The sequence below is a fragment of the Myotis daubentonii genome, chromosome 11 (assembly GCF_963259705.1).
Source record: "Myotis daubentonii chromosome 11, mMyoDau2.1, whole genome shotgun sequence".
NCBI classification, from domain to species: domain Eukaryota; kingdom Metazoa; phylum Chordata; class Mammalia; order Chiroptera; family Vespertilionidae; genus Myotis; species Myotis daubentonii.
The window spans coordinates 38,656,192-38,679,047 of NC_081850.1; the positions used below are offsets into that span (position 1 = coordinate 38,656,192).

Sequence of the window (22,856 nt, forward strand, 5' to 3'; positions counted from 1 at the left end):
CTATGTACAACACAGCCAATTTTCTTTTTTGTGTTGAAATATATAAAATAGATTTCATTTAGTGGCTACTTATATGAAAATTTTTTCGTGTGTGTATATATATATATATATATATATATATATATATATATATATATATATTGCAGTGGTCAGATTGTTTTCAGTTGGTTTGTTTTTTACATTGAGTGACTTCCTAAATACTGATTGAATATATAACAGGACACCATTGCTTTATTATTCCTATTTTGCAGCTAAGGAAATTGATCATACAGTGAGCCTATGCATGATGAAGTTTTTTAAATATGTTTTTGTTGAGAGAGAGAGTGAGAGAGAGAGAGAAAGAGACATCAATGAGAGAGAGAAACATCAATCAGCTGCCTCTTGCAGCCCCCCTACTGGTGATGGAGCCTGTAACCTGGGCATGTGCCCTGACTGGGAATCTAACCACTGACTCTTGGTGCATAGGATGTCACTCAAACAATCGAGCCATTCCAGCAAGACTTGCATGATTATATTTTGCAAATCCTGAATGGGGTCCACTGCCCGACACAGTGAACCCACACAATCAACACACCTGAAGGACAGTACATTCATTAGCAAATAGAATTGCAGGGATGCCAAGAAGTCCCCCACGACTCACGCCCTGACCACACGGCCACAGTGATGGCCTGGGATTTAGCCCTGTCACACTGTGCCTTGGCTACTGAAAGCCATTGATACATTGAGCTCTAGCTGTGCACATGTGTCCAGCAATTAAGTGTGACCTCAAAACTCACTTCTTTATGGCTGCCTTCATTAAAACAGGAAAGCCTTGTCTGTTCCTGTCTTCTGATGCCTGCATGTGACTAGCAGACGTGTTCAGACCCTGAGGCACCTGGAGCCTGACCTTTTTGGCAGGGTGGTTTAATTATTGGTTTTGATTGCCGACTTACTTAAAAAAATATCTGTTTGGAAGTTTATGGCTCTTTTCTGAACCCTTTAGATTTTATCTTTTCCAATAAATGTCTCTTAAATCAGTTCAAATTGCCAAGGCAGCAGATTCTGTCCTCCCCCTGTCATCATGTCTCCAACACTGTGCCTAGTAAATCTCCCCAGACCCTTGGGCTGATGTGTCATAGAGAACAACCCATTCCATGTGTGATTTCTGCTATTCTTTGACTTTCTTATTTGTTTGTGTCTGCTTTACCATCTCTGAACCATTGTTTGCTGTTCTTATCAGTTTAAAAATATGTGGAAAGTGAGTGGTGTCAGTAGGAATGGTGGATTAAACACTTCAGAAAATCCTATCCCCATAAAAGCAATGAAAATACTGCCAACAGTTGTCAAAAATCAGCTTTTTAAGAACTTGAAATTAACCAAAGACTCATAACATTTCGGAGCATTTACTCAAGAAAAAAGACTAAATACATTAAGAACAGTGAGTTTTGTGTTATTTTAACTTACCCTGTTCCCATCCTGATCTTTAAATTCATATGGAAATTAAAAGGACCCAGATAATGTAAACAGTCTTGAAAAAGACAATGATGTGGGAGAGCTCACATTTTCCATTTTAAAAACTTACCAGAAAGCCATGGTAAGCAAGATGTGTGATACTGATGTAAAGACAGACCTGGAACTACAAAATAGAATTGAGAGTTCAAAAATAAACTCTTATATCTATCCTCAATTGATTTTAATCAAGGGTACCAAGAAATTTAATGGACAAAAATTAACTCAAAATAGATCAAAGACCTAAATGTAAGAGCTAAAACTATAAAACTCTTAGAAGAAAACATAGGTATAAACCGTCATGACCTTAAGTTAGATAATGGTTTCTTAGCTATTATACCAATAGACAATTGGACTTCATCAAAATTAAAAACTTTTGTAATTTAGAGGATACACCATCAAGAAAGTGACAAGGCAACCAACAGAATGGGAAAAAAAATAATTGCAGATCGTGTATCTGTTAAGAATATGTAGAATTTTTTTATAACTCAAAAAGAGAAATAACCCAATTTTAAAATGGGCAATAGACTTAGACATTTCTTCAAAAAACATGACAAATGGCCAATAAGCACATGAAACAATGTCACACATCATTAGTCATTAAAGAAATGCAATCAAAAGCACAATTAGATACCATTTCACATCTACTAGGATGGCTCTAATTAAAAAAAGATGGACAATAACAAGTGTTACTAAATGTGTAGAGCTATAGGAACTCTCATACATATGGACTAGTGGACATGTAAGTGTATTGCCACTTTAGAAAACCGTTTAGCAGCTCCTCAAAAATGTAAATATAGAGTTACCGTATGATCAAACAATTCCACTCTTAGATATATACCTAAGAGAATGAAAACTTATGTCTGCATAAAAACTTTTACACAAATGGTTATAGTGGAATTATTCATAATAGCCAAAAAGTGAAAACAACCCAAATGTCCATCAACTGATGACTGGATAAATAAAAATAAAATCTGGCATATCCATAAAATGGAATATTATTTAGCCTCAAAAAAAAAAAAAGAATTAAATTCTGATACATGCTACAACAGGATGAACCTTGGAAGCATTGTGCTAAGTGAAAGAAGCCATTCACAAAAGGGTACATCTATATCCTATCTAATAAAAGAGAAACATGGTAATTAGCATACAACCGCTACCCTTCCCATTGGCTAATCAGCGAGATATGCAAATTAACTGCCAGCCAAGATGGCGGCCGGCAGCCAGGCAGCTTGAAACTAACATGAGGCTTGCTTGCTTCAGTGACGGAGGAAACCAACGTTCCCCGCCTGCCTTGCCGGCCTCTGAGCCTTTGAAACATTGTAACAAATATAGAAGCTAAACAAAACCCCAGAAACCTGCTTTCAGCGAGCCGGGATCTCAGAGTTGGAGTTATACATTGTTTCGATTATAGAACCCAAACAAACCAGATACCTGCTTTCAGCAGCAGAGGCCTCAGAGCTGGAGCCAGAGCTAAAGCTGGCCCAGAATAAAAAAGAAAAAAAAAGAAAAAAGGAGCAGTTGGGAGCTTCAGCCCTCAGCCCCTCACCCAGACTGGCCAGGCACCCCAGTGGGGACCCCCACCCTGATCCAGGACACCCTTCAGGGCAAACCAGCCAGCCCCACCTATGCACCAGGCCTCTATCCTATGTAGTAAAAGGGTAATATGCCTCCCAGCACCGGGATCAGCGGAGCCGCGAGGCCTCCCAGCACCGGGATCAGCAGAGTCGAGAGGCCTCCCGGCACTGGGATCAGCGCAACAGGGGGCAGCGCCCAAACCCCCTGATCGCCCTGCTCTGTGTGTGACGGGGCGGTGCCCCAACTCCCCTATCGGCCCTACTCTGTGAGTGACAGGGGGGAGCTCCTCAACCCCCTGAAGGGCCCTGCTCTGTGCATGACAGGGGGGAGCTCCCCAACCCCCTGATCGACCCTGCTCTGTGCGTGACAGGGGGGAGCTCCCCAACCCCCCTGATGGGCCCTGCTCTGTGTGTGACAGGGTAAGGAGCCCCAACCCCCCTGATGGGCCCTGCTCTGTGCGTGACAGGTGGCAGCGCCCCAACCCCCGGATTGGCCCTGCTCTGTGCGTGACAGGGGGTGGCGCTGCAACCTCCCCATCGACCCTGCCTTGAGTGTGACAGGGAGCGGTGCCCCAACCCCCCAATCGGCCCTACCCTGAGCGTGACTGAGGGTGGCATCGCAACCTCCCAATCAGCCCTGCTCTGAGCCCAACCAGGGGCTGCACCTAGGGATTGGGCCTGCTCTCTGCCACCCGGGAGCAGGCCTAAGCCAGCAAGGCGTTATCTCCCGAGGGGTCCCAGACTGCGAGAGGGCACAGGCCAGGCTGAGGGACACCTCCTTCCCCCCGAGTGCACAAATTTTTGTGCACCGGGCCTCTAGTATATATATAAAAGTCTAACGACCGAATGACTGGTTGACCAGTCGCTATGATGCGCCCTGACCACCAGGGGGCAGACGCTCAATTCAGGAGCTGCCTCCTGGTGGTCAGTGCACTCCCACAGCTGGAGCTCCGCTCAGCTCACTGATGGGCGCCAGATGCCGAGCTCACAGCTGATGAGCACCACTGCTGCTGCTGCGGCAGTGTGAGCCTCTCCCAATTGGGACTGACTGGGCACAAGCCCACATCAGGTGTAGTGGGGCCAGAATGAGTGGGAGCAGCAGGCAGGAGTGGCAGTTGGACTGCCAGTTTCGGCTGATCCTCGCAGGCCACTCTGAGGGACCCTACTGGTGCACGAATCTGTGCACCGACCGGGCCTCTAGTTTTATATGATTCCATTCATATGAAATTTTCAGAATAGATAAATCCATATAGGTAGAAAGTACATTCGTGGTTTCCACAGGCTAGAGGGAAGGAAAAATAAGGAATGAGTAATAATGGATGTGGATTTCCTTTTGGGATGATGAAAGATTCTAGAAATAGATAATGGTAATAGTTGCACAACTTTGTGACTGTGCTAGAAACCTGAGTTGTACTAAAAGGGTGAATTTTATTATATGTAAATTATATCCAAGATTAACTTCCAGATATCATTCTCATTAGAATGGAATAAATGAAATATTCCACATACCAAGAAAACCTCATTAACTCACTCAGTGGTAAAATGATTCTTTTAAAAAAATTTTTATCTTTATTGTTGAAAGTATTACAAATGACCTTTTTTTTTTACCCCCATTGGTCTCCTCCACCTCACCCCTGCTCCATCCCCCTTTCACCTTCACTACATTATTGTCTGTGTGCATGGGTTATATATATGCATATAAGTTCTTTGGTTAATCACTCTCTCCCCCCCTCTCCTACTCCTCCCCCCCCCCCCCCCTCTGAAATTTGTCAGTCTGTTCCATGCTTCTATGTCTCTGGATCTATTTTGCTCATCAGTTTATTTTGATCCTTAGATTCCACATATGCATGAGAACATGTGATACTTTATTTCTCTAATTGAAATAACTCCCCCAAAATGTTATTGATTTGTTCTAGAATAGCAATTTTATTAGTGACAGTCTAAGGTAAGGCACCATCCTGGTATCAATATCTCTCATTCTTCATTTTCTAAAACTTCTTTAAAACATACCATGTTCCTTCTGGTTCAATTCAGCTCTAATATGACCACAAGATATACTCTGACACTGAAGCTACAAGCAAGGGTGACAAAGAGTTTCAACTCAACTGCCAACTCAGATTGATTAGTTGTGTTAGAGAGATCCTGCGGCTGTGTCCAGACTGAGCAGAGAAGGAAATGTAGTGATTAATAAAATCTGTCTTTAGCTTGGCAGTAGCAATAGAGCTGCACACCACTTGGGCTAGTCATTTTATCAAGGAAAAAGTGTTATACTGCCGGTAGATGCAAAATCAGTTGGGTAGATAACTCTTTGGATGGATCATAATGCAGCCAGTAGGCACATTCACACAGCATGGCCTAAAAATGAATTTGAGACCTGTAATTTACGTGCAAAGTCCCAAAATTTGGAAATAGTCAACATTTATAGCTGAGATGTCAAGAGCACTCAATAAATAGCACTAACTTTCTTACTGTATAATATCCAGGTATTTTAAATAACACGTTTTATACAGTGTTCGCTCTCAAAGGTTCTTAACATGAGAGCATTAGCATATCCTTATAATAAAATCTGATATAGTAAGAGAGAATGTCAAGAGAGATTTTTTTATGACATTCACTGAAAACTCACGATAGTCACCAGAATGTGGACTCTGTAAGCCTGCACACATTAACTTGAGCGTTGCCTCCCAGTAGAACTGTCTCCTCCTTCCTTTACTTGCAATAGAAGCCTGCTCTTTCTTTTTTTTTTTTTTTAAATTTATTTTATTGATTTTTTACAGAGAGGAAGGGAGAGGGATAGAAAGTTAGAAACATAGATGAGAGAGAAACATCGACCAGCCACCTCCTGCACACCCCCCATTGGGGATGTGCCCGCAACAGAGGCACGTGCCCTTGACTGGAATCGAACCTGGGACCTTTCAGTCCGCAGGCCGACGCTCTATCCACTGAGCCAAACCGGTTTGGCCCTGCTCTTTCTTTGACAGATAAGAGGTGTCTAGAAAACAGTTTGGCAGCTCCTCAAAAATGTAAATACAGAGTTATCGTATGTGCTAACAATTCCACTCTTAGACATACACCTATGAGTCCTGTTTCTCTGTCGCATGTGGTAGAACAGTGGTTCTCTAATTGTGGTCCCAGACCAGCAGCATATGCATCACCTTCTCAGAAATGCGGTCTGTTAGAAATGCAGCCTCACCACAAACCTGCCCTCTAGCAGTGTGCCCAGCAATCTGTGTTTGTCCAGTGACTCTGGGCTCTAGTTTGAAAGCCGCTGCTGTGAGTTCCCTTCTAGAATGGGAAAAGGCAGAAGGGAGTAAGAGAACAAGAGAAGTTGGGGATGTGGGCCTCGGTTAGCAGCAAAGTTGGCATGTGATGTGAACCTCCAAGGACCTCTCCTATACCCCGTGTGCCAACTCCATATTTACTCAGTAAAGGTTTGAGGTGCTCCAAGGATCTCCCCTAATCCTCAGCCCCACCCCACCCCACCACCAGACTGCTCAGATGTAGTAGAGGAGTGGGAAAGGAGAATGGCACGTCTACATTCCCTCATGTTAAAATGAAGCAGTATTATTCAAAAAAGGATTGGCATCAACACCCCGTAGCTAGTAAACGCGTGTGAAGACATAGAACTGTACCTGGTTCCTAGTGACTGTTCACTGTATATAGGAGGTAATGGTGTTGGTGACGAATAGGGCAAAGGCCAAATTTCTCCACAGAGGGTGCCTGGGTTGGCATCTAGAAGTAGTTGCTGTTTGCACCCAGTGGGTGGTGGTTATGTTAAGATGACTGCCAGCTGGAGGTAGGCCTTGATCTTGAAACCCTTCAGAGGCAAGTGAGGCTCCCTGAAGACAATGCCCTCACAGTGCCTCAACTGTGAGTATGGTCATTAGCTGAGGGGCTGCTGGCCTGTCGGTACTTGCCGCAGAAACAAGGATCCTGGCTGGAATTGGCATCTGGGGCAACAAGCATTGTAGGACAAACATCAAGCGAAGCAATGAGACATTTCAGGGCCTTTGTAATAAGAGTTCAGTGTTGTGAATCCCAAGGGGTGGAGTGGATGGTCACATGACAGCAGTTTAGATGTTGGCCACCGAATGTGGAACCTCTGAGCAAGCTTGGGAGTCTGCAGGCCAGAAAGGCAGTGGGTTTCTGAGACCCACAGGCAGATCAGATCACTGCTATAGGAAGCTGATGACCAGAGTTGGATTTGGAAGTTTCCAGTTAGGGTTCTTGGTTCCAATCCTTTTTTTCCCCCCATGGAAGTGCTGCTCAATATCCTGGTGTGGGCAGTAGAGCACCACTTGTCAACATTGGAATATAGGAGGAGGAGGGAAGTGAGATGGAGAGAGGAAAGGGAAAGGTGAAGGGGGAGGAACAGGAAGAGGAAAAGGAAAGGAGAAGACAGAGAGAAGAGGGGACAGGGAAAAAGGAAAAAGGAGAGAGTGAGGAAGGGGTAGAAGGGATGCAGGAGAAGGAAATAATGATTGCTAGTCCCAGAGTACACACTGCTTTCCTTGCCCTGTCTTACGTGTTTTGCATGCGCTTCTCATTTGGTTATCATAACGATGACATTGGGTAATGGAAGAGCCTAGAGACTCTTAAGGAGAGACTTATTTCTAATGAAAAATTGGTTACAATGAACTTTTTCTGCCCAGGCCCCAACATCTGAGGGAACCAAGTCAATTCAATCTACTAAAATGATGCACGTTAAATGCAGTTGAATCATTAGGAATGAGAGGAAGCTATGGAAGAAGAAGGCTGAGTTTAAAATGGTCTTGGGTTCCGAAACCGGTTTGGCTCAGTGGATAGAGCGTTGGCCTGCGGACTGAAAGGTCCCAGGTTCGATTCCGGTCAAGGGCATGTACCTGGGTTGCGGGCACATCCCCAGTGGGAGATGTGCAGGAGGCAGCTGATCGATGTTTCTCTCTCATCGATGTTTCTAACTTTCTATCTCTCTCCCTTCCTCTCTGTGAAAGATCAATAAAATATATTAAAAAAAATAAAATGGTCTTGGGTATTCTCCTTATTCATGCTGTTCCTCCTGATTCTGAAGCCCCTTTGCCTGGGTTCTCAAACTCATATGCATATGGGGGCCAGGAAAATAAATGAAGTGTGCAAAGTGAGCCTGGTATACGGTGATTACAGGAAATAGACACTTGGCTTAAATGTCAGGAGGTAATAGGGAGGAGTAGGAATTATGACAAAATGGAGCCTATGTGCCACGCTCTGAAGAGGCAGCACCACTCAGCTCCAGCCTGTTGCTGTCGTGTGCCATGTGTAAGTGGGCACAGTGTTGCTGGACCTCCTAATTTGCACAAGAAGACAGAGATCTATTGACCAGGCAACATTAAAGGGGCTAATGAATTGCACCTGTTGGCTGTATCTGTCCTCAGATAGACTGGTCTACAGTTGTGTCTTTTCCTGAGTTGGCAACAGAAGCTTGATCTCTTCCCTATGTTCCTTTCTCTTCCAGGCCATTACATTTATGTGGACACCTCCTTTGCCAAGCAGGGGGATAAAGCCCTGCTGCTGAGTTCTGACTTACAGGCTGAGGAATGGAGCTGCCTCCGATTGGTCTACCAGATAGCCACGTCTTCAGGGTCTCCATCAGCTCCCAGCCAGCTGAACCTCTACGTGAGATTCGAAGATGAAAGCTTTGATCGATTGCTTTGGTCAGCTAATGAACCTTCGGACAGCTGGCTCATCGCCAGCCTGGATTTGCAAAACACTTCCAAGAAATTCAAGGTACGTGGAATTGAGGAGGCAGGTGCAGGGCTTCTCGGTGGCTTCGTGCTATTCTGAGGTCTTCTGAAACTGCCGCCATTGAACTTAGTTTTCTTCTGTGTTAGTATGTGATGTTTTGTAGAAGATGCATCAGAGAAGAATGGTAGAAATGGAAATTAATATTTTGTTTATTCCTTAAAGGAGCTTTCTAGTGTTCTTTTCTGTTTAAATGGGACTTCAGCACAAATCTAAATGGAGCTTAAACCAAGTTCTTCAATGGAAATTTATCTTCTAATGGGCTTTAAGAGCACATTCTCATTTCTTATCATTTAGTTTCATTCTACTAAGTGGAGTGTGGTATATGTTTACGTTTTTTTCCTAATGCTTTGTTTGCTATAAATTTTAAACAAAGCATTAACCATCATAAAAGGAAAACTGAAAATACTTTGAAAGAGGAAAACTACTTAAAGGACATGCTCTGATTCCTTTTTAAAAATGGAAGTTGTTCCATCAGAACAACTTGGAAAAGGACAGTAGAAAATGTAAGATTAAATTGGATGTGCATTGAAGTAGGGAAGGGGGATGGGATCTTGATTCACTTGGCCATAAAGTGTTCTATTTAGTGAGAATATGTCATGGAGGATGCAAAGGAGGCTTCATGAAAATGCCCTCCATTTCTAATCCCCTTTTCAATGTCCTATCCCTTCCACTTCTTCAAAGAGGTTTGAAATACTATACTCTCCTCTACCCTCTGTCTTCTGGTACCTCTCCATCAGGCAGTAGGGGGGTCGAGGGAAGGAGTATTGAGGGTCTCAGTTCCCTATTTCACAGTATCCTCCTAACAGCATATCAGACCCTAAATCTACCAACATAGTTGCAAAATATTGGGCTAAAATCACCTAAGGAAAAGCAAATACTTTCAGAAATAGGACCAAATGTGAACCTATAACAGTGCTTAAAATCAGCCTCATAAATTGTCATGCTTCTATCTGTTCTTTGTGTGAAATTTTCAAGTTTTTCAGCAATAGAGAAACGATAAGTTCATTGATTTGAGCCTCCTCCATCTCATGCAGAGATCGCCCATCACTAAGCAGATTATGCTTCCTACCTTCTTCTCCAGGGTCTTTTTTCCTCTTAAGACTCTACCCTCTGTTCCTGGTCAGTCTCAGAATGGAGTTCCCTAGAGACATAAGCTCTCCTTCCCATCCACAGCCAGTTGGTGTAACCGCAAGCACTGGCTTAGGATAACAGTGGAAGAGAGCTGACTCTGAGATTTTATTGGACATCTTGCTCCCCTCAAAGTTCTGAGTATATATGTATACACACACACACACACACACACACACACACACACACACACGAGTTTTAATAAAGTCCATCATGAAATTGGCATCCAATATCAATTAGCTGAGACAAGCAATCTCATTTTGCCTTGAATTGCTGAAAGCTGTTGGAAAGCTTTCGGCGAATAGCTGAAATACTGAACCAAGAGAACATGCCATTTTGAAGTCTAACTCCCTTTCCCCCCATATGTTGTGCAGGTTTTAATAGAAGGTGTGCTGGGACTGGGAAACACAGCCAGCATTGCACTCTTTGAAATCAAGATGACAACCGGCTACTGTATTGGTAAGTGGGTTTCATTTTCATTGTATCAGAACGTGGATCTTTTCTAAAATCCCCTCTTGCCGGAGGAAATTGGATCCGTCCTAAAGGGGCTAAATTGTGCAGAGTAGTTAAAATTCTTTGCTAGTTCACTAGAATGGTCTATTTTGTTTCTCTGTCTTTAGCTTGGGAAGGCTCATTAGAGTTTGCCTGGACTGGCTGGATTAATGAAAGACAAGTAGATGCAGCAAATGTAACCTGAGTTGCTGCCTTAACCTCAACATATTCTAATGAAAATAATTGCCAGTTTTCTGCGAACTCAGCGTTGGTTGCATTTGCCAGAAAAGCAGGCATCGTATTACCTCCTTTCCTCACTTTGCTCTCCTGCACCCCATTGCCTGTCTTTATAATCACAATTTTCCCTTTGATGCCACTTGAGCTGGGTTGGCTGGATGCCTCTTACGTGTCAGTTCTGAGAAGGTGTAAAGAGAAGACATAGTCCATGTCCTGTGGTCGCCCACCTTCTACTTGCCCGCCCCTGAAGCTATTTCTACATTTGATAAATATGGCCGGAGAAAGGCAAGCTATGCAGCAGAGGTGCAGGGGGAGGAGAGGAAATCTGAGAGGACTGAATTCAGTAGAGATGCATTTGTGCTGGGGTTTCAAGAAGAAGTGGAACTTAGTCAAGTAAAGGTGCTGGATAGGAAGACTCCAGTAGAAGAAAGCCCAGGGCCTGCTCAGGCAAAGGCAGGAAACAGAGCAGGGCATTTGAAGCGAGAACCAGGCCTGCTAAGGGAGTTGGTTACGGAAGAGTCTGGATTCAGGCTGTGGAGCTTGGATTCATGAATTACGTGGTTGGGAGGTGCTGAATCTCAATCTTCAGGGGAGGAGTCTCCAACTGTGGTTTTCAGATGATGACTCTGGCTGCCACATGGAAAATTGAGTTAGAAGCAAGGAAAATACAAAAGAGGTAGGAAAACCCCTAAAAGTGATTGTGACATTACAGGGGGAAGCATAATGAGGGTTTCAAATTGGGGTTGACAGTGGAATAGGAAAACTGGTAGATTTGAGCGACTTTTCAGCACTGACAATACTTGGAGGCTGATTGTCTGTGGAGAGGAAGAGAAAGGAAACTCAAAGCCCATTATGAACACAAAAGAGCCTTTGCTAATTCTCTGAATCTTACTTCTCTTTTGACTTTCCAATGATGACGCTAATGCAAGTAAAGAAAACAGACTGAGAATGTGACCATTTTCTGAAGAAAGTGCATTTAGACCCAAGCTCCCTTCCTTGGACCTCTCTGTAGCTCTCATCTGGTGGCTGCATGGGCCTTAGACAGCCAGCTGGCTCCTCAGACACTCCTGGCGGAGCACCGCCTGCTGGCTCAGTCAATGCACGGAGCCCCACAGCCTCTGTTTTATCACCTGTAAAATGGGGATAAAGTGCTTCTCTCAGGATTATGGTGGGCACTAATGAGATCATGGATATGATGGTGATTTGTGTTGGTGCTGGACACTCAAAAAATGTTCATTTATGTTCTTCAAGTCACTTGATGGCTTGTACTTTGTTTAAAACACAAAAGGAGAGCCAATACTTTGATCTTGTTAAACTTATGCACACACTCTCACCTCTCCTTTCTTTCTGTGCCTCTCTTTGCTTCTCACAGTTCCTCATCCGGAAAATGAGGTTAATAATAGTGTCTACCTCATGGGGTTGTTTTGAGGATTCAATAAGTCAACTCATATAAAGTGCTCAGAAAAATGCCTGGCACATTGAGGAATATTTTGCTTTTTATTTTACTCTGCGTCAGTCTTTGGCACTGAATGTTGAGTGTTGGTTAGCAGATGCTGCAGTGGAAACGTTGCTAATGAAAATCTTAAAATTTTTCAGTGCCTGCCTATGTAAAAACACATTGATAACTATATCAGTCAAGGTCATGGCAGGAAAGTGGAAACAGACAGTATATTCAACCTGAGTAATTTGAGAAAAGGTCAGCAAGAAACTACAGAAGTGTGAGTGGGTAAAGGAAACTGGCGAGGGAGGGTGCGGTAATCCAAGACCAGTAACAATGATGACTCATGAACTGTTACCAGCTTTAGATCTGAAGGGGTAGCAGAACTGGAGACAGTGGCTCTGTGGTGAGACCTACTTGAGAAGAGCAGAGGACACAGCCAACCCATGGAGGCCTGGCAGGCAAGGAGGGCACTGGAGGAGTAAACAGTCCCAACCTCATTCTCCTCCTACCTTCCCGTGGTTGAATCCAACAGGAAGCCAGAAGGCAGGGGAGCCCGTGGATGCAATCCATTCAAGTCAACCTCTGGAGGCCAGAATGGAGTGCAAAAAAAGGGTGTGGACCTGAAGGGGCCAATGGGAGGTGACCAGCACAATCACACTTCATATTTTTAATTGATGATTAGTGGGGTCAATGGAAGCACTGGCTTGTGAGTTTCTTGTCCCTACTAAAGGAGTCTGTTGACTGGCAACAGTGTAAACATGTCAATGCCACTACAAGCGGGGAGAGGGTCTCTTTATCTTGTGTCTCTTCTCTACTCAGTAGCTTTAGAAGGACACAGAGCCTAGGATATCCCTGCCCTGCCTATTTCATCTAACTAGGTTCTTGTTTACTAAAATAAGCAGAGGACTTTAGCATTAGGAAAGATGCCCCTTAGCTCTGGGTATTTTGTCCACCATCATGAGAGAAGTAAATAGAAAACTGGGCTACCAGGTGCAAGAAAAAATAGACAATAAAATTCCTGGAGCCAAGAGCATAGCCCTATAGTGCTTTGAAACAGGATGGCTGATATAAATGTCTGGCTTGTACCAGGCCCCAGTCATGAGCGTGGCATTGTGCTGGGAGCTGTCCCACTTACAACAGCCCAATAAGGTGGGAATGTTGCTCCCCTTTCACATAAGAAGAAATGTTGGCTAAGGGGGTAGTAAGACACTCTGCATGCAAGAAGGTTAGTAAGTGGAAGAACCACAGTCCAAAGGGGCAATGATGAATGGCAGTCTCAGTTCATTACAGGATCTCTCTCTTCTTGACTGGTATTGACCAGGGATCCTGATACAACATTCCAGTAGACAAAGGGAGTGAGAAACATACTTTGATATCTAAGAGAAAACTTTGCAGTACATCTCCATGAGATATGTTTTTATTTCTCTTCTGCCAGAATGTGATTTTGAAGAAAATCATCTCTGTGGCTTTGTGAACCGCTGGAACCCCAACGTGAACTGGTTTGTTGGCGGAGGCACTAGTCGGAATTCCCACTCCGTTCTTCCCCAGGATCACACGTTCAAGAATGAACTGGGTGAGCTGGGGACATGAACTCCTTTCCCCATGATAACTTTCTGCCATCTCTTCCCACCCCCTGCATTGACCTAACTGTGGCTCTGTCAACAGAGAAGAGAGGAGAGAGGAAGGTGAGTAGGGTCCCCAAAACCTGGTAGAAGAGTAGGAAAGCACAAGCTGTACGATGAAGACAAACTGCAGACATGAGAGCTGTAGCTAAGGGAAGGGCCACCTAGTTAAAGGCTTTTCTTCACTTATGACCTGGCCTTGCAGTTTTCACATTTCCGTATGCATTATGCTTTACGTTCTTAACTATTTGTTGTTCAGAACTTCTTATTTCTAAAGACCAGGTTGGAATTATCTTAGGTGACTTTTCACTAAAAATAGATCAAATAATGGAAGCAAGTCCTTAAGAACATGTCCAGTGGCAGTGAGATGAGCTGAGACCAATGATTAATCCTGAATGTGGTGTGCAGCAGGGCCCCCTAGTGGCCACATGGACTGGTTCTCTGCAGGGAAAATTTGACCTTGCAAAAGCTTCCACTGAAGGGAGTCAAGGTCAAGGTAGAACAATAGTAGAACAACAACAAAAATACCACAGAAACTATTTATTTAGCTATATCTAGGATCACTTACATAAGGAGTTAAGATTAGAAAGAGACAAAATATTTCACTTCCTTCTTTTAAAAGTAAGGCAGGTTTAGCAGTTTTGGAAATGACAAAAGATTGGGGTTTCCATGTGTATGTGTAAGTTGGCCCTAAAGATCCACAGCCCATCTCCACTATGGCCACTGTAGGAACCACACTATAAATGAGTGTTATGTGTAGAGTGAATGATAACTAGTTGTGAAACATTAATCCATGAATCTGCATGAGTATTTTAAAAGACAGTTGAACTCAAAACAATAAAATGCCATCGCCTCTTGTCATCTTTGTTTAAATGAATAAAGCAACTAGCAATCTCTTGGAGTTTCAGAGAGAAACTTTTTCTTATTTTATGGGCGTATGCTAATTTTGAGGTTGTTTTCTGCCATATTTAGACTCTAGTACAAGGAATACAGAGAATCTTGAAGGACTGATGTTTTAAAATTGCAATAATTCTTGGTGTCCTTATCTCAGTGATATGTGGCCAGAAAAGTGTGAAAGGCTGCCTTGAATTTGGGGTTCAGGGAAGGCTTTCTAGAGGAAGTGGTTTCAGAACTAGAATTTGCCAGATGAATAGGAGAAGATAAGTGCAACATATGCAAAGGTGTGTAGGTGTGAGAGTGGATGTTGTATTAGATGGTCAGAGAGTATTTGAGAATGCTGGGATGTATGATGATGGCACAGTAGTCCCCAGATCCAAGATTATATTCCTGCTAATGATAAGTAGGACACAGCCAACTTATTCCACACCTGGATACCTACATTCCACTTACTTCTTCTAGCTCTTTTATGCTATTTCACTTCAGTTTCTCTTCAGCTTTTGGACTAATGTCTTGCCCAAACATTAGCCAAACAGCCCTTTCATTCCCACCCAATGCCCACCCATATGTGTGCACACACACACACACTCTCTCATACTCATTCACACTCCTTGCACCTGGACTCCTAGGTAAGATTTCCCCCCATATGTGATGGGGCTAAAAAACATGAGTTCTACAGATTTTTAAATATTTTATTTGAAAAACACTCTGCCCCTGTGACTCAAAGGTTTGAGCACAATCACTCTTGAAAACAAAAAACCCTCCAGTGCTTTGCATGAGAGAGAGGTTGCCTTCCTTATTACATTTACCTTCTACCGGGTCTATTGATTTTCCCTGATCTCTATCTATTTGGGTGGCAAAGTAAAGATTAAATGGCTCAGATCTGCCTGCGGCAGCAGATTTTGCTTTAGATAAATTCATCTCCTGTTCATTTGTGTACTTGAAGCAGTTTTTACCTTTGCTTTCAGGTACAGACTGGAGAGGCAAACAGCAAGGGGCCAGGGAAGCTGTGTGCTGGCTGGCTCTGAAACGTTAGTGCTTCAGAGGGGTTGAAGGACATCTTCCCAGGTGGATTCTGACCTTTATGTTGTAGAAAAGGGAACAGTGAATGTAATATCTGAAAAATATGATGTGGATATGAATTTTCCTTTATTCGGCTGTTGTTTATAACAGTGTCAGATTTTTCAAATAAGCACTGTGTCTCCAGATTCTTGTCTAGTGATGAAAATGGCTGAAGTGCGCAGTACGAATTGTGGTGGGACATCTTTGGAATACTGGAGGCGATGGAATACTGTCAGCTTTTCCTTACTCAATTCTGATTCATCACATATGGATTTTTTTCTTTTTGAATATTTTATGCAGTGCAATAAAATCTTTCAGGAGGGAACCTACTGACAGCTCAGATCATTACTGTTTTCTACCTGCCTTAGCAAAAAGAAGATAATTGCTGGAAAAATAATGAGGGAAATCCATTTCTTTGCTGAGATTTGTTTAAATCCAATCTTCTTAGGGTGCCACTTTAGAAGGAGCTGACCGAGGTTTCAAAACCTAAAATAAGGTCAGAATTATTGTGTTCCATCCTAGACCCTGAGATGGATGGATCATCCTTCCATAACTCATGATATTCTTTTCTCATTTCAGTTCAGATTGAGCTCAAGCGTCATCTTAACAGCACCTATTCATTCACCCTCTGCATTGATCTGTCCTGTTCATTGCCTAGCACTCAGTAGGGAGGCAGCCTTGTTAATTTTCTTCCCCTTGCCTTTGTGCAAGCTCTGCTAGATCTCCTTTCCCTGTCCTTAGATGACTTACCATTTCCGGTATTAGCAGCTTCCTCTTAAATAATGAAATTCAGTCAAATCAAAATTCGAAAATCTCACCCAAGTGAAATCTTCCCCCAGCCAGAGCACAATTGAGCAGTAGGGAGAGAGAGCATTTGTGCTTTATTTCTTCTTACTTCTCCCCTTTGCCCTTCCCCCACTGGCTCTGCTGCTCCTGGCTTCTCCAGGGTTGGGGGCGGCATGATAAGGGTGGGACAGAAAGGAAAGGGGAGCAGACTAAAAGTTTTATGTGATCAGAGCTGTTTAATCTGGACTTGATGCTCTTTATCCTGCAGGAAGCCAAATTCGCAAGGTGCTGCACTCTCTAGGAACCCCCTTTAGCATCTATCCGTAATGGAATACCCAGCCAGCCCCTTCTGCTGGAGAGGCAAACAGCACACATGCCATCCCTTTGAGAAGAGTCCTTTAAGGCCCTCTAGCCCAGCTACCACCTGAGTTGCCCACTTAAGCTAAGGAAAAACTTAAATCTTTGCCCCATCAAACTCCAGAGGAACAGCCACTGGCAACAAAATGCCTTCTGTCCTCTCTGCCACCACAGGTCCCTCCTACAGCCTTTAGATCTATATAGTCAAGAGTCAGACACCAGTCTCTGTACCCCACAAACTCCAGTTATCACTCATCAAGTTCCCCCAGTAACTCTGACCACCCTCTTCTCATGGCCCAAAGAACTTGGAATTGCTGCAAGTGTGGGTGGGGATGAGGTTACATGGAGTTTCCCTCTTCCATCCTCTCTGCAAGTGGCTCCCTTAAGTCTCCTCCCTTGGCAAGAATGGGGAAGCATTTCCTCCCCTTCCCTTGAGGGCAGTGGGGGGGGCGGGGGTTGGGAGACACATGGCAGGTCAGCTCCATGACAACTCTCTTCAAAGAAACTCTGTCTCCTGTCTCTCTGATCCCTCTCTGGCCTTGTCACATACATACAGGCTGGGTGGAGAGGTAAGCTACATCTGGTGGAGCTGGCTTAGCTGCCAGGTCTGCCACAATGGAGTGCATTATACATTGATGGTCTGTACTGCTCTTTAGAAAATAGACCTACTTATCACCCATTGTTTTTGACATTGAGTCTTAGCAGAGACAAGAAGTTCCACTTCACATTCATTTACATTTATGACATCCCTGCAAACTGTTGTGGCCTATAGGATCCCCAATGATTGGATGATTATAGGAATCTGACTCTATTATAGTAAAATTCACCCAAACCCACAGAACTAAAGATTCATGAAGGAAACTGTCAGATTCATAGACTAGGAGAGCAGGCATGATGACTGGCTATCTTTGGGTGCTGTCTCCTCACAATGCCAGCAGACCAGGGGGTGTTTCCAGCTGGCACGCGATTCTGCAGACCAGACTTTCTCCTCACCCAGGAGACAGCTTGTCCAGACAACCATGACATGGAAGCAAGCGTCACAACTGGAGCACAACTGTGGCCAGCGGGGCGCAATCACAGCTGAGTCAGAGGACACCTTTGGCCTGGCAGCCAGGCCAGGGGCAATCTTTGTGGAATGCTGGTTAGCCAGACTGTTTGAAAATAAAAGTTCAGGGACTTCCCTCAGAGTTCTTCTCCTGATTCAAGGGGAAATGGTGAACTAGCAGGGGCCATGGATTCCACGTGAAAAGTTGAGCTAATCCAGGGGCTGCTCAAGAAAGGGAGAAGTTTCCCTTCAGAGGCAAGCGCACATGCGGGGTCACTGCAGACATGGTCCCTGGGGGCCTCGGCTTTGGCGGGCACCATTAAGAGTTTTTATCTTTCAACAGAACTAGAAATTACTGGGGTTTCCCCCAACTCCCCCTTAAAAGTGCAGGCTTTTAGTGTATAATCCAGAATGAGGGGGAAATAGACCGGCTCCCAATCTGAGCATGGCAAAGCAACTCAGACCTCAGACCTCAGAGGAGAGGAAACAAACTTCTCACTTTTTAAACTTATGGGGCAACCCTTGTTTCCTCCATAGACTCTTTCATTTCCAGTTTAAAATGTGATACTTAAAGTCTTTGTGGACTATAGGATTCCCAATGATTAGGTTGATTATAGGATCCTGTCCACATGGTCCATCTATACCTAGTTTCATCCTATTCAAACTTACAGGATCTGATAAAACTTGCCTCTCACAGAAATTTTGGAGGCTCTAGAACCAGACAAGAGGGTTGGCCTCATTGAACTGGGCAGGAAAATTCTCATAATACCAGACACTAGACATAATTTCCTAAGAACTCCAGTACCTTCTTCATTCCCCCTTGGAAAGGTACATAAAATGGTGCCTGCACCCACCCAGCCAATTGCTCAGAGCATATTGTACCCAACAATGACACACATGCAGCCTGGGCAGACACCTGGGGATTTCTGAAACATCCCCACCCCTTCAACTGAGATGATAAACTTATGATGAGCTACCTTTTGTTTTTCAGTGAAAAACTTAGTCTTACTCAGATGCTCAGTAAATAGTACCCAATATTGGCAGCGAATGAATGATGTGGTCTAGTCTAGTGGTTCCATATGAGACTTGTCAGCAGTCCTGTTCTTATTCCCAGAAGCCTCTCTGACTCACTTTGGGCAGGTCACATTGTGCTTGCTGGATGTTTTTTTGGATCAGAAATGTGATTGTGGCTCAGTTGGCCTAGTGTCTTGTGCATGTGTTGATGATGAGGGACTTTAACTGCAAATTCAGGGATTAAAATATTATTCACTCAGCAGGTGAATAACTAGCCTCTAAAGAAGGTGGTCAGGAAGATAATTCATAATGGGACAGGGTCTGAGACAGTTCTCTAAGCACAGTTATCATGCACTCTGGGAGTAGAATGAATAATTTCAAGTGGATATGTGAGGTCTCCCCCAGATTCAGAGAGTCTCTGAAAGTCTTTGGAAGTGTTCCTCAGCCCGGGTAGAATGGTCCTCCAAGAAGCAGACACCAAGATGGGTTTGGGTGTGAAAGAGACTAATTAAGGGAAATGACTATGAAGGATAAAGGAGGAGAGAACTGGAGTGGCTGGGCCAGGTCAATATATCCATTAGGCATAGTAGTCACAGCGCCTAGGAGCCATGACATTTTTCAGGACCTATGAGAATGTTTATATTTTATTTATTTTAAAAGAAAAAGAAGAAAATAAATGCAATAACACATATAATAAGCCCTGCCTGGATTATATTAATCTTTATCCAGTGCAGTCATACAACATAATGTTAGTATGTTTTATGGAGAAAGGGGCCCATGGCGGTGAGAGTCATAACGCAGCCTTGGGAGAGCCTTCGGCATAGGCAGGAAGGCCACCGCCTGTGAAAGAGGGGCCAGGCCGGTGGGGAGTTGTTGACGAGCCCGTGTCACACAGACTGGCCCTGCTCCGGTCCCCCTGCTATGCTGGGTCACTGGCTGAGAACAGCCCAGGGTGGTGTGGCCATCATAGAGCCACACATGAGATAGCTGGAGGCTGTCACTCAGTTGTGGCTCATGAGGCAAATTCACTTGAAGGAAATGTGAGCAGCCCACCTCCATGGTGGCTCTTCTACCCAGTTTCCCCAGGGGCATGTCTTGGAAAGAGATTGTTTCATTGGTAAGACATATTATTAGGAAGTGCATTAAAAACTTCCTCTCTGAAAACAAACAAAAAACTTCGTCTCTGGAGAACTGGTAGTTGTCCGAGGGAAGGGGTTTGGGGGACTAAGTAAAGATGAGAGGGTTGTTGTTGGAGGGATGGACGAAAAAGGTGAAGGAATTAATAAGCACCAATTGTAATTTCAGAATAGGCACAGGGATATAAAGTACAGCATAGGGAATATAGTCACTAATATTGCAATAACTCTGCATGGTGTCTTCTTCCCTGACCCAGTCTACTTCAGTCATACACCTGACCTAGCTGGCTCCTCTGAGCAGCAGAGTTTGTCATCTCCATGTATTCACAGTTGCATGGCTTGGCAAGATGACTTAAAAATTATCTTTAAACAAGAAAGGTTCTTCAGGGATTGGACAATTTGCTACCAGGAAAAAGAAAGCTTTGATTTGTCCATCTTTCTCCTCTTCCTTGTTGACATGAGGACCTTCCTGAGACCATATTTATGCTTTGAATAACCATCAGTTGAGGGCCTACCACATACTGGGCAGTGTGCTAGATCAAAGTAAGTACCCAGTGTGTGAATGCATATATTCTTCCTAATAGCCTTACCACTATTTTGCCAAGGATAAAAGGAATCCTTATAAACTAGGTATAATGTAATAAAGACAAAGATATTATTAGGCTGTAGTTGTTCTGAGCTTGTAAATAGAAGAGCCATTCTATGGAAGCTGCATTGCATAGCATTCCTTTGTCATTGCAGCTTAAATAAATTCAGACAGAATTGCTAATAACAATAGCTCCTCTTTACATAAAACAGACCCTGGGGAAAGCATGGTGCTACTAGAATCATTAGTGACATTGTTTTCTTTCATTATAATTATGTTAGGCAATTACCATGTGCCAGGCACATGCCAAGGACTTCGAATACATAATCTCATTTCATACTCATACCAACCCAAAGAGAGAAGTATTTGATTCCATTCTAGAGATTAGGGAATTGAAGCCGAGAGAGATTCAGTAACTTCCTTGAGGTCACGGGGCTAGTAAGAGAGCAGGATTCAAACTTAGTTCTTTCAATGCCAAATCCAGGCTCTCCCCATTCTGCCTCATCGTTTCTCAATTTCACCAAAATGCCTCCCATGGAGGTCAGCCTCTGAGTCCAGAGCCCACCAAGGCCTTCCTAAGTGTGCATCACAAGTTTAACCTCCCAAATCCTAATCCTATCCGCAGTGTCGATTGACCTACATGTTCTATTAAAGAGGTACAACTTGTTATCCAGTATGAATTCTAAATCTTAGTTTCTCAAAGAATATGCAGTGACATTTGTATATATTGTAAAGACGTATAGGAGAGCCTCTCTATGCCTTTTTAGAAACAGGTGGTACACTTGGCATGTTCTTAGAATCCGTATAACTCAAAGAAGGCTTGCGAGGGCGGGGGGGGGGGGGGGGTTCCCTGGGGTAATGTTCTGTTTCCTTTCCACAGCTGTGTTCAGCTTGGGAAAACCCAAGCACTTTACAGATGATATATCTACCTTTCTATATGGATGTTTACTTCAGTCAAACGTAAGGAACAGGAAAAGAATGGTTCTTATCTTGTATTTAGCAGAGCACAGTGAACTCCATGTATTTCTCTCCCAGGTGCACCCTTCATCAACCCACGGCCAAACTTCTTCATCTGTAACTCATTCACTTCCTCTCCATCACTCCCACTGGATGATTCCGAGTGAATCCCAGAATCCCACCATTTCATCTGAAAATCCCAGCCCGTCTGATGCTGTGTTTTCTCTTCTCTGTGGTCTCCAGGCCATTACATGTATGTGGACTCGGTTTACATCAAGCACTTCCAGGAGGTGGCACAGCTCATCTCCCCCATGACCACAGCCCCCATGTCTGGCTGCCTGTCGTTTTATTACCAACTCCAGCAGGGGAATGACAATGTCTTCTCCCTGTATTCTCGGGATGTGACCGGCCTTTATGAGGAGATCTGGAAAACCAACAGCCCAGGGAATCCTGCCTGGAACCTCGCTGAAGTGGAGTTCAGTGCCCCGTACCCCATGGAGGTAGGTGTTCCCATGGGCCCTGACCCAGCCACAATGCAGGGTGCTGTCCACACAGAGATGGAGGCCAGGAGGTGCTACAGTCTCACACTCATTCTTCTCCGCTGTATCTCAATCTTTTTTCTCTCTTCCCTTCCTCAGTCTCCTCCACTTCTCTCTCTTCTTTGTATTCCCTTCTGCCTTCCTCCTTTATCGCCTTCATTTTCTAACACGACTATTTTTTCTAAGGATGGATATGGAAAAGTCTGTCACCAACTAGATTTGGGGAGCCCACCCTCTCTTTGAACCTTGCACCGTAGAAGGTCAAAAAAGATCAATGCCTTCTAAGTGAAAGTCACTTTTGAACTTTCATTCCTGCCAGCAGTTATAAGGGGTATTATAAGGAAGGTTATTTCTATTCCCTTATTTGAAGGAATAGTCTTCCTAGAAAAATAATATTTTTCTTCTTTTCTCTTTTATGGTATAAATAATGTCATAAAAATCAGAACTAAAGTTATGACTGTGGTCTGAATTTGAAACAATGGTCCTTTGGTTTTAAAACTTTTATAGTTACATGAGTGATGAATGTCTAATGCAGAAGAATTAATCAATTCAGGAAAGCAAAACAAACTAAAATAGCCAGGGCCAACCTGGCAAAGATGAGAACAATGAACATTTTGATATTTTTCCTTAAAATACCTTTTTTTCTAATTATATAGATTAATACATATGTATATTCTAGTACTTACAACAATCCAATGAAGTAGATAAATATCCCCATATCGCCAATGAGAA

At 43.7% G+C, this 22,856-nt stretch overlaps 1 protein-coding gene across 2 annotated transcripts in view; it reads left to right on the top strand.

The window, feature by feature from the left end:
• The window catches only part of MAMDC2 (MAM domain containing 2), a 131,866-nt gene that overhangs the window by 60,879 nt on the left and 48,131 nt on the right, over window positions 1-22,856 (top strand). For both annotated transcript variants that reach the window (XR_009447616.1, XM_059656873.1), the window contains exons 3-6: window positions 8,536-8,807; window positions 10,328-10,412; window positions 13,559-13,696; window positions 21,829-22,085. Coding sequence is in view for 1 of the 2 variants with exons in the window: in XM_059656873.1 (XP_059512856.1) it covers window positions 8,536-8,807; window positions 10,328-10,412; window positions 13,559-13,696; window positions 21,829-22,085 (752 nt within the window). In the remaining variant the exon portion in view is untranslated. The remainder of the gene's footprint in view (window positions 1-8,535; window positions 8,808-10,327; window positions 10,413-13,558; window positions 13,697-21,828; window positions 22,086-22,856) is intronic.